General features: G+C 65.3%; 2 protein-coding genes and 1 non-coding gene across 3 annotated transcripts; 1 reads left to right on the top strand and 2 right to left on the bottom strand.

Moving 5' to 3' along the window:
• Positions 1-173: 173 nt before the first annotated feature.
• LOC116183527 (U1 spliceosomal RNA) lies at positions 174-337 on the bottom strand. Its single transcript, XR_004148159.2, has one exon. It is a non-coding gene; the product is annotated as a U1 spliceosomal RNA (small nuclear RNA).
• A 362-nt stretch (positions 338-699) lies between these two features.
• Positions 700-9982, top strand: GTF3C2 (general transcription factor IIIC subunit 2). Its single transcript, XM_077782514.1, has 18 exons — positions 700-832; positions 953-1268; positions 2093-2390; positions 2792-2886; positions 3182-3259; positions 3528-3626; positions 3852-4079; positions 4297-4408; positions 4494-4611; positions 6380-6411; positions 6619-6748; positions 7265-7409; positions 7663-7824; positions 8255-8342; positions 8479-8607; positions 8781-8912; positions 9113-9220; positions 9337-9982. The coding sequence occupies exons 1-18, from the start codon at positions 700-702 to the stop codon at positions 9541-9543; spliced, it is 2610 nt and encodes an 869-aa protein (XP_077638640.1). The 3' UTR covers positions 9544-9982.
• Positions 9983-10096: 114 nt separating this feature from the next.
• SLC30A3 (solute carrier family 30 member 3) lies at positions 10097-14069 on the bottom strand. The gene is made up of 8 exons (XM_031504468.2): positions 13923-14069; positions 12573-12745; positions 12356-12502; positions 12122-12275; positions 11486-11690; positions 11271-11376; positions 10804-10938; positions 10097-10726 (listed from the first exon to the last, which is right to left on the bottom strand). The coding sequence occupies exons 1-8, from the start codon at positions 14003-14005 to the stop codon at positions 10581-10583; spliced, it is 1149 nt and encodes a 382-aa protein (XP_031360328.2). The 5' UTR covers positions 14006-14069; the 3' UTR covers positions 10097-10580.
• Positions 14070-14703: the final 634 nt, after the last annotated feature.

Below are 14703 nucleotides of genomic sequence, written 5' to 3'. Positions count from 1 at the left end.
CTGCCCTGTCACCTTCGCGGCGAGCAGCGACCGCGGGCGCTTCAACCCGCGGGGCAAGCTCCGCTCAAGATCAAAGAACAGCGGGAGAGCTGAATTACTGTACCAAAAAAACGGAACTTCTCTTTGTGCGTTTTAGAATAGTTCACTTAAGTCTATTTTTACACCGCAGAGACCAGGGGAAAGCGCGAACGCAGTCCCCCACTACCACAAATTATGCAGTCGAGTTTCCCGCATTTGGGGAAATCGCAGGGGTCAGCACACCCGGAGTGCAAGGGATGAGCCTCGCCCTGGGAAAACCACCTGCCTGATCATGGTGTCTCCCCTGCCAGGTAAGTATGCCTGCCTCCCGCCCCGCCCGCGCCGCCCGCCCGCCGCACGCCTCGCCAGCACACGGCCGCCCCGAGCCCGGCCCCGCTGCCCCGGCCCCGCGCACGCCCCGGCCCGCACGGCCCGGCCCGCACGGTCCGGCCCGCGCAGCGCCCGCGGACGCGCGAGGGCAGCGCGCTCTTGGCGCGGGCTGCGTCCCGGCATGCCGCGCGGCGCCGCCTCATTTGCATGGACACGCCCCGTGAGGTCCGGCTGATGGCTCGGCCTACCCACCCTCGTCGAGCCCTTGTGACGTCACCGGCCGGCCGCCCCCGGTTCCGGTTCGGTGCGGGTGGCGCGGCCCGCACCGGGCGGCGGCTCCGGGAGCCCCCGATGGCGTCGAGCGCCGCCCGCGGGCCGCCGCGCCGGGAGCGGAGCGGCCGGGAGCGGCCGGGACGACGGTCGGGTTCTGCCGGGCGGAGCCGGAGCCGTAGCGGGGAGCGGGAGGGCGAACAGAGCGTGCTCCGTACGTACCGGGACTGCACGGAGCGAGGCGGGGGCGCGCCCCGGTGCGAGGTGGTGCCGCCGTACGTGGTGCCCAGGGGCCCTGCTGCGCTCTGGTGCTGACTGCGGTGTTTTGGGGCAGGGGAGGAGCCGCCGGCAGGAGCTCTGGGCTGTGAGGATGGCGGAGAAGCCGGGAAAGCCCCGAGAAAACCTCCGCGGCCCCGGGTCGTTCCCGACGGGGCGGCGGAGCGGCGCGGCGAGAGCTCCGCCAACGGGGCCGTGCCGCCGGCGCGGGCCGGCGCGGGGCGCGGCAGGAAGGGCAAGGCCGAGGTGCTGCTGCTGGAGCTGGCCCAGGCCCCGGAGCCCGCCCCGGGGGAAAAGCGGCTGGCGAGCAGCGAGGACCGGGACGGAGCTGAGAGCCCGCGGGGCGGGCGGCCCAAGAGGAGGGCGGCCAAAGTGTAAGTGATGCTGATCATTTGGGCCCGAGGGCACCTGTGCTCTAGAGACACAGGGAGTGCTGGGAATGTTCAGCCTGGATAATAAAGGCTCCTGGGAGACCTTAGAGCCTCCTGCGGTGCCTAAAGGGGCACGGAAATGTTGGAGAGGGCCTTTTGACAAGGGCCTGTAGGGATGCAACACAGGGGAATGGCTTCCCACTGCAAGAGTTAGATGGGAAATTGGGAAGAAATCCTTCCCTTTGAGAGTGGGCAGGCCCTGGCACAGGTTACCCAGAGAACTGTGGCTGCCCCATCCCTGGAATTTTTCAAAGCCAGGTTGGATGGGCCTTGGATCAATCTGGTCTAGTGGAAAGTGTCCCCCGGTCCATGGCAGGGGTTGGACTTGGATGAGCTTTAGAGTGTCTTCCAAACCATTCCCTGGTTCTGTGATTCAGCAATATGTCTCCCCTGAGGGTCTCAGTGTCTGTCCTGTAGGACTTTGCCCCATGTTGGTGAGATGTGCTGATTCCTCACAGACCAATCCTTTCCCACTTTAGGGAATGTGTTTGGATCCAGGAGCCCCTGGCAGGGCGCAGCAGCTGCCTCTGGCAGGAGGAATTTCCTTGGTTCCTGACAGAGCAGGAGGAGCTAATTGGTGGTAGCAGGGCAAGCTCCAGGGAGTTCAGGGTGGGGGGAGGCTGTGTGCTCAGGCACAGCTGGAGCAGATTCATTGCCCAGACCTCGGGCTGGACAGTGCATCCACCAGGTCCTGGGGGAGGGAGGCAGGGCTGGCCCACCCCTGTGTCATCCTGCTGCTCACCTCCAGGCACTGCCTGGTGTTGCAGGGCTCTGCTGTACCTGCAGGAGCTGGCCGAGGAGCTGATGCCCGTGTGCCAGCCCCCTGCTCTGGCCAAGGGCACGCCGGAGCCCGAGCGCAGCCAGAGGAAGCGCCGGGGCCGGAGGAGGAAGGAGGAGGACACAGACAGCGATGACCCCGCGCAAGATGCTGACTTCGTGCCCTCGCAGGAGGTGCTGCAGGAGGAAGAGGAGGAGGAGGAGGGCAGCGACACACTGTTCAGTGAGGCGTCGGAGCCAGAGCTGGAGGCACCTCGAGGGCATGGTGGGAGGACGGCAGCCATGGCGGTGAGGGCAGGGACAGGGGCTGGGTCCCCATTTGCCTGTGTCCCAGCACCGACAGCTCCCAGTGCCTGAGCTGTCCCATAGGGTCCCTGCTGCCAGGGCAGGACCACTGGGACAGGGGTGGCACATGGGGGAGGCACAAGGCCAGGGGCAGCCCTGGGTGAGGGCCAGTGGGGATGGGAACAGGGCCTGTGCTCCTGCTGGAGCAGGGGGAGGTGGAGGCAGGTCCTGAAGGCGTCCTGGCCTCCTGGGAGTTCCCATAGTGGGGCTGTATGTCTTGAGCCCAGTGTGGCATGTTGACAGCAGCTGGGGAGAACTCTGTTCTCAGGGGCTGTGGTGGTTCCCTTTGGGACAGGTGGTCCCCCAGGGCTCAGGGCTTTCTCTGAGTCTGCTCTTGTGCCCAGAGATCCAAGCCCCAGTGCCGAGGCCTCGCCCCCAATGGCTTTCACAACTCCATCATGGCTCCAGTGGAGAAGAGCTCCAGCCTTACCTGCAGCCTGTGAGTGGAAACTCAGGGTGCTCAAGGCTCAGGGGGGTTACAGGGAGCAGTGGGTGTATCCTGGCACAGACGCAAGGATGGAGGAGCACACCCCTCAGGAATGTCGGTGTTCTGCTGGGATGGGGCACAGTTGGTTTGGAAGGGTTGCAGAGGGCAGGGGCTGTGCTGCAGAAGGGTAGGCTGTGCCATGGCATGCAGGTAGGGGTGCTGCTCGTACCGTGGGAGGGGGCTGTGAGGAAGTGGTGCTGGACATGCCAGGTGCAGGGTCATGGCTGAGGTCTGGCATGCACTGCAGGCGGGAGCAGAAGCACTCGCAGTGGGAGTTCCCTGACTGGATTCCAGTGGCACACGGGTGGACGTGTCTCTCTGACAGGTACCCTGGGAGCAGGGAGGGAGCAAGGCCAAAGGAAAAGTGGGGCAGGTCCCAGCAGTGGCTGGGGTGAGCAAGAGAATGGGTGGCCTGTCCTCCCACACTGGTCTGTGTGTCTGCCGTGGGCTTGGGGGTCTCTTGGATTTGGCTGTGGAGCAGCATGGCCAGCAATGCGGCCTGTGTGGAGGCTGGGATCGTGCTGGGGCACGGGGCTGTGCTGGGGTGATTGGGTGAGGGGTGGGGAGAGCTCCTCTCACTTGTACCTGCACAGTGAGGCTGCCCCGTACCTGCCGGCAGAGGAGAAGTCTCCCCTCTTTTCCGTTCAGCGTGAGGGCATCAAGGACGATGGAGCCTTGTACAGGTTGAACAGGTGTGTGATGGGGTGTCCCCAGGCCCAGCAGGCTGTTTGTTGCCTGTCAGGCTGCCCCCTGCCTGGCATGGCAGTGGCTGTCAGGGTGTCCCCAGGGTGTCTGGGACCAGGGGTTATCCCCAAGACTGCATCCGTGGCTTCGGCAGCTCGCCCGTACTGTGCCGTGGGGTGCCACCAGCCCCTTCCCCAGCTCTGCAGAAGCCTTCACCCCTCTCCCACCAACAGGTTCAGCTCTCTGCAGCCCCACCCAGAGCGCCTGGATGTCTCCTTCTTTGTGGGCGGCCCAGTGTGGGCGATGGAGTGGTGCCCGACCCCGGAGGGCTCCGCAGCCCCGCAGTATGTGGCCGTGTCCTGCCACAGGAGCATGGAGGAGACGCACAGTGTGTCTGGGCTTCACTCAGGCCCTGCACTCCTGCAGCTCTGGCACCTGGGCACGCTGCAGATGGAGCAGGGGTGAGTGGCCAGGCCTGGGGCTGGGGCCTGCCTAGATCTTGTGTCCCTCCGTGGCTGCATGGGTGTCAGGCTTGTCCTCTCCCAGAGCCTCCAGCCACAGCCTGAACTCTGAGGAGGCTGTGCTGGTGGCCAGCTCTGCTAGTGGTGTACACTGGAGTGTGTTGGAGCTGCTGGGCACCAGCTGCCATGTAACTCGTGGCTGAACTCATGCCCACAGCTCTCCCAACAAAGCCAGGCTGGCCTATGCCATCGCTGCTGACTACGGCTGTGTGTGGGACATGAAGTTCTGCCCCAGTGGTGCCTGGGAGCCACCCACTGCAGCCCGGATGGTGAGTGCTGCTCAGGGGCTGCCCTTAGATTCCTCAAGAGTTCTAAGAGGCGACCCCATGTCTGAGCCTACCTGTCCATCCCTAGTACCCACAGATGAGCCGGCTGGGCCTGCTGGCCACTGCCTTCTCGGATGGCAGGGTGGTGGTGTATGCCCTGCCGCATCCTGAGGCCCTGCACCACGCCAAGACAACCCAGGTAAAAGGTAGGAAGAGCCACACTGCCAAGCAGGGGCGTCCTGGCCCTCCTCCACCTGTGCCAGGGTGGGACTGCAAGCCCCGGGCTGGGCACCTCTGTCCTTAGGAGCTTGCCATGCTGGGGAGCTGCCAGCAGGATTGTGCCCCAGCCTGGAAGCTGCATGCTGGGCAAGTGAGCCCACCTGATCCCCGGGACTGGGACCCTGCTGCCCTAGTCTGGCATCTCGTACAATGTAGTGTGGGATCTAAGGGTGCATTTTGGTGTTGGGGCCTGCTTTGAGTACTCTTGTCCTGGGAGATCCAAGCCCCAGTGCCGAAGCCTTGCTTCCACAATTCCATTGTGGAATTCCAGTGGAGAAGGGCTCCAGCCTTACCCGCAGCCTGTGCGAGCAGAGGCCACGTGCAGAGTGCTGCTTTGGTTCTGTTTCAGGGGTGCTGCAGCAGCCTGGCTGGGATGTAGCTCCTGGGCAGCCCCGGGGAGCTGGGCACTGGGAGGGGGCTCTCAGCAGCGTCACTGTGGCCATGGTGGGGTGCAGGGTGTGATGGTGCAGCCACAAAGTGTGTCCCCAGCCGTTCCCCATCTCCCTGCTGCCAGAGCTGCTCCCTCCAGGCTGGCTGTGCATGTGCTAGGATAGCACAGGGAGTGCTGGGCCAGCTCGGGCTAATGGAGCCTGTAATAGCCGGTGCCGAGCCGAGCGGGATTGATGGCCGGTGCAGGCTGGCGGTGGGCACTCAGCCGTGGCCGGCAGTGGGAAACGGGCTCCCTGTGCCCCCCCGGCGTGCTGGCTGTGCCTGCGCTGCTGCGGGTGGCCGGGCTGCTGCCGCAGCCCCCGTGGCACGTCGTGCTGGGCCCCCCCAGCTCCCGAAGCCCAGCTCATCATTGGCTGCGGCTGCACGCACGGCCACTGCGCCTCACGGCTGGAGCGCTGCTATCCAGCCAAGGATCAGTGCCAGGCTGTGCTGACAGGCCAGACCGGGGGCTCCCAAACTGGGGGGCTGTGCTGGCTGTCCCTGGGGCACTGGGGACCCTCATCCCTGTGTTCCTGCCTGGCAGAGCTGGGGCTGGTCTCCATACTGCATCCTGGCTGTCACAGCTGTGCTGAGGAAGATGGCACAGCTCCTCCTTATCTCCCACCATGACTGCCAGGCTCCAGGCTGTGACGTGCCTGTCTGATGCTCACTGTGGTGGAGGACAGCCCCACTCTCGGTCACGGACCCCAGGCCCGACGGATGTGGGACGGGGCCCCACGGCACTCTTGCTGGGGGAGCAGATTCCCTGGTAGACAGAGCTGGTGCATGGTGGTCCTGTGGGTATCCTACCCTGAGCTGTTGGATGTAGGGTCTCTGCAGCCTGCCCTCCCCAGGAGTGCTGCCTGCCTGCTCCAGTCCTGTCAGCCATGGAGCAGATATCCTGCACGGCTGCTCTCTGCCTCCCTGGACTGGTTGGAGTCAGGTCTGGCCCCTGTGTGTCACCGCATCACCTCAGCTTCAGTGCCAGCCGTGGTGGGGCAGGAGTACATCATCTCTGTCTGCAGCATGTTTCAGGGGCTGCTTTCTCCAGCACACGGGCAGGCCTGGCTTCTGGGGGTCCTGCTGCTGCCAGATTGCTCCTTCCTGTGCTTCAGTTCCTGCTGTGCTGGGGAACTGCTCCGGGGGAATTGCAGGACAAGGGCTGGGAGCCCTGGCCAGGGCCATGAGGAGCTGCAATCCAGGCTCCCGGCAGGGAGCTCCCAGGACAGCCAAAGCCTGCCCTGACCCCCTTCTGCTCTCTTCTAGATGGGTCCCTCCACAAGCACCTTATCTGCAAGGTCAGTGTTCCCCACCATGTGATCCCTGTCAGGGCCGGCACCTGGCGAGCCCCCGGCAGTGCAGGTGGCAGAGCCTGGGGAGCCAAGGCACCTGCAGAGTGTTGGAGGGGCAGAGCAGTGCCATGCTCCCACCCCGGGCATCCCGCTGTTGGGGCATGGATGGCTCCGGGGCAGGGCTGTGACCGAGGGCTCTCCCTTGGCCCCCAGGTGCAGTGCATTGCCACACTTCAGGTGGGCTCCATCCAGGCAGGTAATGCATCTGAGTGTGGACAGTGCTTCAGTCTCTCCTGGATGCCTTGCAAGCCCCACCATCACCTGGCAGCAGGGTTTTATGATGGTGAGTCTCTTTGTGTGCCCTGCAGCAGCACTCAGGGAGCAGCCCTCACCCTGGCACAGGCACTGGAGCCTCAACTGCTCAGTCTCAACTGGTGCTGGAACCTCTCTGCCCAGCCCTGGGTCAGGGGAAGGCTTCTCTGGGCTGGCTGTTGTCATTCTGACATACTTCCAGGCTGGTCACTGGTCATCCCTGTCTGTGGCTCTGGGCTTATCCTCATCTGTTGAACTTGCCTGGATAGAATTTTCTGCTAGGCTTGCAGTGATCCACAGCTCTGTGCTGTGTTGCCAGGACCTGCTGCCATGCTGTCTGCTTGGAGTCCCAGCTCCAGCCTGGCCACCCTGTTCCTGTGGCCCTGCCTGTGCTGCTGCTGTGTTCTGCCTCTGTCCTGTCCTGCTCTCAGCCCCAGCCTGGCTGCTGTGCTCTGCAGCTCCCGCAGCCCTGCCTGTGCTGCTGCTGGTCCCCCGCTGAAGCACCTGCGCCCTTGGCAGTGCCTCATGGACACAAGTCTTTCCACAGGCACTGTGGCGGTGTGGAACCTGGTCACCAAATCCCTGCTGCAGTGCGTGCACCAGCCTGATGCCTCCATCAAGCTCTACCCTTTCCAGTGCTTTCTAGCCCATGACCAGGCAGTCCGGAGCATTGAGTGGTGCAAAGCTGACAGGTGAGGGCAGGAGCAGGCACAGATGCTGCCAGGAGAGGAGCTTCCTCCTGCAGAAGAAGCTCTTTTGTCAAGAAGGGCTTGAGAGGCCATGGTGCCAATGGCACTTGGCCCTCTGCAGCACCACAGAGGTTGGGTTGGGCTTTCCAGGGTGAGGGCAGTTGAGCCACTGCGAGACTGGGGCCACCTGAGCCCTGTGGTGGGCCAGGGCAGGGCTCCGTGCTGGGCTCTCAGTGCTGCCTCTCCTGCTTCTCAGCAACTTCCTGGTCACGGTGGGCAGCGATCGCAAGATCAAGTTCTGGGACCTGCGGCGGCTCTACGAGCCCATCAACAGCATCAAGCGGTTCCTGAGCACTGAGGTGGCCTGGCTGCTGCCCTACAATGGCATCACTGTGGCCCAGGACAACTGCTATGCCCCGTGAGTGCTGGGGGCCAGTCCTGCTGCCAGGGCCTGGTCCAGTTTCCCAGGGGTCCCTCTGGCTTCCCCCTCCCTGGGACTGTCCAGCTGTGCCATGGCAAGGGCAGGCTCTGCTTGTCTTGTGTCACACTGCAGCAGCAAAGCGTGACATCCCCTCTGCCATGCCTCCCTGAGACAGAGGCAGGGTGGGCCAGGGGATGGCCTGGGCAACAGGTGTGCTGCTGAAGAGGTTTGGGAACTCAGTGAGTTCTTGGCCTCTGGGAGCTGCCTTGCCTCTGCTTGCTCTTGACTCTCTGACATGCTGCTGGAACAAGAACGGCCCCATCACCCTGGGCCAGTTCTGTGGGGAGGTGGGCTGTGCCTGGCTCTCGCGTTCCTGGTGACAGCAGAGTCGGATGTCCCAGGCCTTATTCTGTCCCTTCCACCGCAGGTACGGGCTCTGTGGGATCCACTACATCGACGCTGGGTATCTGGGCTTCAAGGCCTATTTCGTGGCCCCTCGCAAGGGCACCGTGTGGGTAAGGGCCAGTGCAGGGCCGCTCTGTCCCAGTGGCCGGGTCAGCACCAGCTGGGGCCCAGGGCTTGCGGGCGGGGTGACACTGCCTGGCTTGGGGTGGTGGGAGCCCCCTGCCCTCCAGCCCTCTGTCCCTGCAGAGCATCTCTGGCTCAGACTGGTTGAACACAGTAGCTGCGGGTGACATCACCGGTGAGCTGGTGGCAGCGGTGCTGCCTGACCTGGCTGTCAACCCCCTCAACATCAAGCGCTCCTCGGACCGCAGATTTGTAAGAGACCATCGCGCTCGGGAGGCCCAGCTCAGCACACGGGGTTGGCGGGGGCAGGGGGACCATAGGAAAAGTGTCCTGGTCTGCTATCCCACTGGTCCCTGGTGGTCCTTGTCTGCAGAGGAGCAGCAGGATCTGTGTCTGCCCTGCCCTGAGCCGCCTCTCACCCACAGCCGGTGTACAAAGCTGACCTGCTGCCGTGCAACCCTGAGGGGCCTGAGCGCACCGAGCAGGCCCTGCCCAGGACCCAGCGCTACAGTGAGATGGTAGCCAGGAGCTACATCCGATTCCAGGACACGGACCTGGTAGGAGAGGACGGGGGGCAGCCAGGATCCGACCCATGAGCAGCACTTCTGGGGCTGTGGCTGGGCAGTGGGGGTGGCAGGGCCGGGAGATGCTGCTGGGGCGTGGGGGCAGCCCCTTACCTCCGGCAGGGCTGAAGTGATGGTGCCTGCGATGCTCCTGCCTCGGGCCCGCAGCCCAAGGTGGTGCCACCACTTTCCAGCGCAGTTTCCAGAACTTCCCGAGCCGGGAGCCCATGCGCCGGATGCACACGCAGGAGCTGAAGGCAGAGCTGAGCCTGGACCGCCTGCAGCTGGAGGCACTCCACAAGGTGAGTTGGCCAGTGTGAGCCCAGCCCAGCCCTGTGCTCAGCTGGCTCTGCTCAGCTCTGGGGGCTGCAGTCCCAGCGCCCCAGCCCGTCCCTTAGGAACTCCTCTCTTCCCACAGGTGCGCTTCAGCCCCAACCTGGACTCGCAGGGATGGCTGGTGTCGGGCGGGCAGGCGGGCATTGTGCGGGCCCACTGCCTGGTGGGGCTGGCCTCTGGCGTGAGCCACCAGCTGCTCCCAGAGTGCCAGGCCCGCTTCAGCGTCCTCTATGGGGACACACCCAGCAGCCCTGCCCCCTCTGAGCCCTCCCTGCTGCCGGCAGAGTAGGGCACCAGTCCCTCACGCTGCTGCCGTGTGCTCATCCTGCCAGGGCAGGGCTTGGGGCTAGGGCCAGCTGTGCTGGCATGGGGCTGTGGGCCCTCTTGGTGCTGCTTTCCTGATGGGTGTCTGCTGCAGGAGGGACGGCTGCTCCCAGCCATTCCCTGGGATGCTCTGGACATTTGTCCTTGTGCTTTGGGCCTGCAAGGGTCTGTGTGCACTGTTTGGTCTGAGCTGGGCAGGGGTAGTGGGACTCGTGCGTGTCCCAGGACTGAGCTGTAGGTCTGACCCTGCAGAAGCCCCTGTGGGCTCCACCAGCGTGGAGCTGTGCTTGTGCTCGCTTCCATCCCCACTGAGTGCCGGAAGCTGGGGAAGGGGCCAGGAGCTGTGGAGTTGCTCACATTGAGCTTGTGTTCAGCTGTGCAGAATAAATGTGGTTGGTTTTGTATGGCTGTGGTGGCACTGGCACCGGGGTGGGCCTGGCTGGTAGCTGTGGCTGTAGGGGCCCACCCCCAGCTCCACCATTTCCCTTCCCATGCCCCTCTGTCTGCTGCACTGCTACTGCTGCTCCAACACATTTATTGGCAGCGCTGGCACTGCTGCTGGCACAGATGGACGGATGGACACCAGGGGCACAGGCACGACTCAGCAGAGGGAATGGATTGGGGCCAGGCACAGCAGGATTCAGACAGAGCCCAGGCAGCAGTACAGGGGGCTGAGGCCAAGGCCAGGTCTGAGGTCCCCCATGGGGGATGTCCCTTCCTGCCAGGACAGACGGGCTCCTGGGGACCGGGTGGTTGGGCAGGATTCCACTTCCTCAGGAGCTGTGGCACAGCAGGGAGTGGAAGATTCCAGGGGGCCCCTGTGCCAGGCCAGGCCATGTGTCCATTCCTCCAGGACACCACACTGTAGTCACTGTCCCACTCCAGGGCTCCGCAGCGGTGGGGTGGGGAGAGGGGGAGATGGGATCTCAAGCACTGCCCTGCTCTAGCACAAGGAGCTGGGGCCAGGGCTGCATCTGGCCCAACGTAGAGCGGGTGGGGGTCTCAGGTTCGGGGGTCCTGGCAGTGGGGACAGCCTGCTGACTCCTCCTGGTGCTGCTCCACCTGTACTGTGCACAGGGCAAAGCCAAACCTGCTCTGGAGCAGGGCAGTGACCTCCTGCAGCACCGTCTCGGCGTTAGTGCCAGCATCTAGGAGCAGCAGGGCAGGGGCTCATTCTTGGCATGGCCAGTGGGACCCCCAGCCACGCCCTGTGCGGGTCACTCACCCACGGCCACGTGCACTGACACGGCGGGGTGGCTCAGCGTCAGCGCCCAGAGATGCAGGTCATGGACGCCCCGCACCCCGCTGGCCCCCAGCAGCACCTCCTTCACCGCATCGAACTCCAGGCCCCGCGGTGTCCCTGCCAGCACCACCTGGTCACACGGGGCCACCCGTGGCCCACAGACATCGCGCCCACCTGGGTGAGGGCTCCCAGTGGAAGCCACTGGGGCTGGTATCTTCCCCAGGGGAACTAGGCTGGGCATGGTGGCTTTGGGGTGAGACAGGCCTGACCTTGGGGCCCATGCACCTGGCTGCGGTGGAGAGGAGGAACTGGGGGGATTTGGGTGGGCCAAGGGAGACACAGAGGAGGCGAGCTGCCTCGTGGGCTAAGTGCTGTGGCAGATGAAGCTCCAGGAGCTCCTGTGCCCACCCTGCACCTGTGCTCTCACACCCCTCTCACTCACTGCTCACCTTCCATGAGGACCCTGAAGACGTCTCTGAGGATCGTGATGGTGGAGCCAAGGACGAAGACTGAGAAGAAGAGGGTGCTGATGGGGTCTGCAATCTTGCACTGAGGCTGCGGAGAGCGGGTCTCTGTGAGGCTGGGGGCAAACCCCCGTGGCACCCTGCGTGGGAGTGGGAGAGCTGCTCCCACAGGCAGCACTGGGGCAGTCCAGCCCGGGCACCTTGAAATAGATGATGGTGGCAGCCACGAGGACGCTGATGCTCTGCAGCAGGTCACCCACCACGTGGACAAAGGCTGCCCGCACGCTGGTGCTGCCAGGCAGGGGGCTATGGCTGGGCTGGCAGGCCACAGAGCTCTCCAGCTGCTCATAGGCCCCTGGGCCATGGCCATGGCCAGCAGGGGACTGGTGCAGGATGTAGGCCATGCTGGAAAGAGCAGGGCTGGCTCAGTGCCACACTGACAGGGCATGGGGGCCCTGCTGGCCCTGCTTGGGCAAAGGGGGCACAGGCAGTCACATCTGGGTCTTGGGACAGTGGGACAAGTGGGGTTGGAGGTGCAGCAGGGCTGGAAGATGTGCAGGAACAGGGCAGGGGTTTGGTCCTGGGGCTTGTGACAGGGCTTGAGAGGCACTGCTTGGGGGACCAGGGAATGTGGGGTGTGGGGATGTAGGCACATAGACTGGAAGCCCTGAGCATATGGGGGACAGGGCTGGCAGTGCCTGGGGACACAAGGCTGGTGCACAGGGACATAAAATGACATGGGGGCACAGTTGTGGTCCTTAGGGTCCCAGGGCCATAGGGGGGCAGGACTCAGGCTGATGGGGCACAGGGACCAAGGGTGCACACGTGGGACATACACCAGATTGACGCCAACGGCACAGGCAGATGTGGCCAGCATGGCCTGTGCCTCGATCTCGTAGTCATTGCTGATGATGCGGGCGGCTGCCAGATAGACCAGGGCTGCAGTCACAACCCAGATAGAGAGGACAGAGGCCAGCGCACCCAGTGTCTCTGTGGGATGAGACCCATCAGCACCCAACCCGGCCATGGGGGTCCCCCAGGGCCACACAGGGCCGTCCCCCGCAGCTCACCTGAGCGGTGCCAGCCAAAGGTCATGGTCTTGGTGGGTGGGCGGTTGGAGACCCAGAGGGAGAAGAGGCTGACGGACATGCTGCCCACATCTGTCAGCAGGTGGGCTGCATCCGTCATGATGGCCAGGCTGTGTGCCAGGTACCCACCTGTGGGCACAGAGCAGCTGGTACCCCACGCCCTGCTGGCAGCCCCCCACCCCGGCCCAGCCGCCGTTACCTATCACCTCCCCGACCATGAAGAGACAGCAGACAGCGCAGGCGACGCTCAGCTGCCGGCGGGCCTGGAGCCTGCCCTGCCCGGGGCTGGGGGTCGGGGGGCTGCAGCGGCAATGGGGATCTGGAGCCTGGGGAGCCGCCAGTGCTGAGGGGTCTCGAGAGCCTGTGAAGAGACTGGGGGCGGGGGTCACTGCCGGCAACACCGGCTCGGGTGCTCCTGCCCAGAACCCCCAGGTGTCCTGCTACCGCCTGGTGGTGTGCAGGCAGTCGGTGGGGCACCGGCGGAACCCCCTGCAGCGGGACGAGCAGCCATAGCACCGGCGGCAGCAGCAGGAGGCGGCGGCGCGGGGCCCCCGCCGGAACCGAAGACGGGACTGGTGCGGGTACCCGCGGGGAGGTGCATTGGGAGCGATGTGTTGCGCCTGGGGCCAGACTGCGGGACGGGCCACCGGTGCGGAGACGTGGGGCGTGGGGAAGGGGCGGCGGGGACCGAGGTCCTGGTGCGTGGGGCAGCAGTGCGGGAGCGGGGGCGGACAGCCCACCGGGACGGGGGCTAACGGATGAACGGTACCGGTGTGGGCGGGTGATGGATGGATGGTACCGGTGTGCGTGGGTGACGTTCGGGCACCAATAGGTGCGGGACGGACACCCGAAAGGGGAGCGAGGCTGGCGCATGGTGGGGCCGGTTCCTCTTGAGCGGAGGTGCCGGTGGCGGGGTGAGCGTGCCGGTGGCGGGGTGACGGTGCAAGTGGCGGACGGTCAGGGCTGGCGCGGGGACTGCGGAGTTGCCGGTGTCCGTTCGGATGGATGAAGGCACGGGGGCGGGCGGGAAGGGACGTGCCGGGGGTGCCGGTGTCGGGGGTGGGAGCTGCGCGGAGCGCGACGTGCCGGGGGCTTGCGGGTGCCGGAGGAGCTGAGGGCGATGGGGGCAAGCAGGTGGCGGCAGCGCGGGCGCGGGAGGACCGAGGGTGGCAGATGCGGGAGATAATGGAGGTGGCGGTGCAAGGAATTGCCGGGGCCCCGGGGAGGTGATGGGGTGCGGGGGGTGGTGATGCCAGGGTAATGGGGGTGCCGATGTATGTAATGGGAGTACTAGCGCCGGTAATGGGGTTGTCGGGACGATGGTGTGCTGGTGCTGATGGAAGTGCCAGGGTGGTGACTGGAGTGTCAGAGGTGCCGGGGCGATGGAGGTGCCGGTGATGGGAGCGCCGGTGATGGAAGTGCCGTCGGTGCCGGAGGCGCCGGTGATGGAGTTGTGCTGGCGGTGGCGGGGGTGCCGGGGTGATGGGATGTCAGGGCGATGGGTGCTGGTGATGGATGCCGGGGCGATGATTGCCGGTGCCGGCGGTACCTCTTGAGGCGCAGGCTGCCGTCGGCGCGGCCGCCCCGCGGGCTGACCAGGCGGGCGCTCTCGGCGTCGGTCGGGGGCTCCATCCCGGGAGCGAGCGGCACCGCGGACACCGGCACCGCGGACACCGGCACCGCCGACACCGGCACCGCCGAGCCCCGCCCCTGCCGTGACTCCGCCCCAGCCGCCGGGCCCGCCCACGCGCCGGTGGTCCCTCCCGCGGCGCCGCCGTTCCGGGCTCGGGGGTGGTCGCGGCTGGGTGCGAGGGGCCGCTCCGGTGTCGCGGTCCAATGGATCTCCGGGAGCTGTGTGTAAGGGACGCTGCTGTCACCGGGGAAGCTCAGCCTCACCTCCTGTCCCTGGGCAGGTGACGGCACAGCTGATCCTGAACGCCGTCTGAGGACGGGAAAGGACAGACTGGACGGGAGCTGGAGAGAAGCCGGCACCGATGGGGATCGTGCCTGACCGTTCGGATCACCTTCCGCGGTGCAATGCCGGAGCCGGTGAACCAGGGGAGTTCAGGGGACAGTGTCTGCCCAGGCTGCAGGAAGGCTTGTGGCGCTGTACCTCTTGGGATCCAACGGCAGAAGTGTTGGGAGCATGGGCTGGAAGAGTCGGGAGCGGCTGCGTTGGACCGGGGCTGTATGGCCGAGCCCAGAGCAGGGTGTTCAGCGGCCGGTAATGAGCAGTGTACCCCGGGGTTAGTGCTGAGTCCAGTCCCGTCTATCGCCGCCTTTAGGGACCTGGAAGCCAGGCAGAGCACGCTCAGCACGGTGACAGATGG

Source organism: Lonchura striata, chromosome 3 (genome assembly GCF_046129695.1).
Source record: "Lonchura striata isolate bLonStr1 chromosome 3, bLonStr1.mat, whole genome shotgun sequence".
Lineage (NCBI taxonomy): Eukaryota > Metazoa > Chordata > Aves > Passeriformes > Estrildidae > Lonchura > Lonchura striata.
Note: the sequence above shows the minus strand (reverse complement) of the source record. Positions and strands in the feature narration are given on the sequence as shown.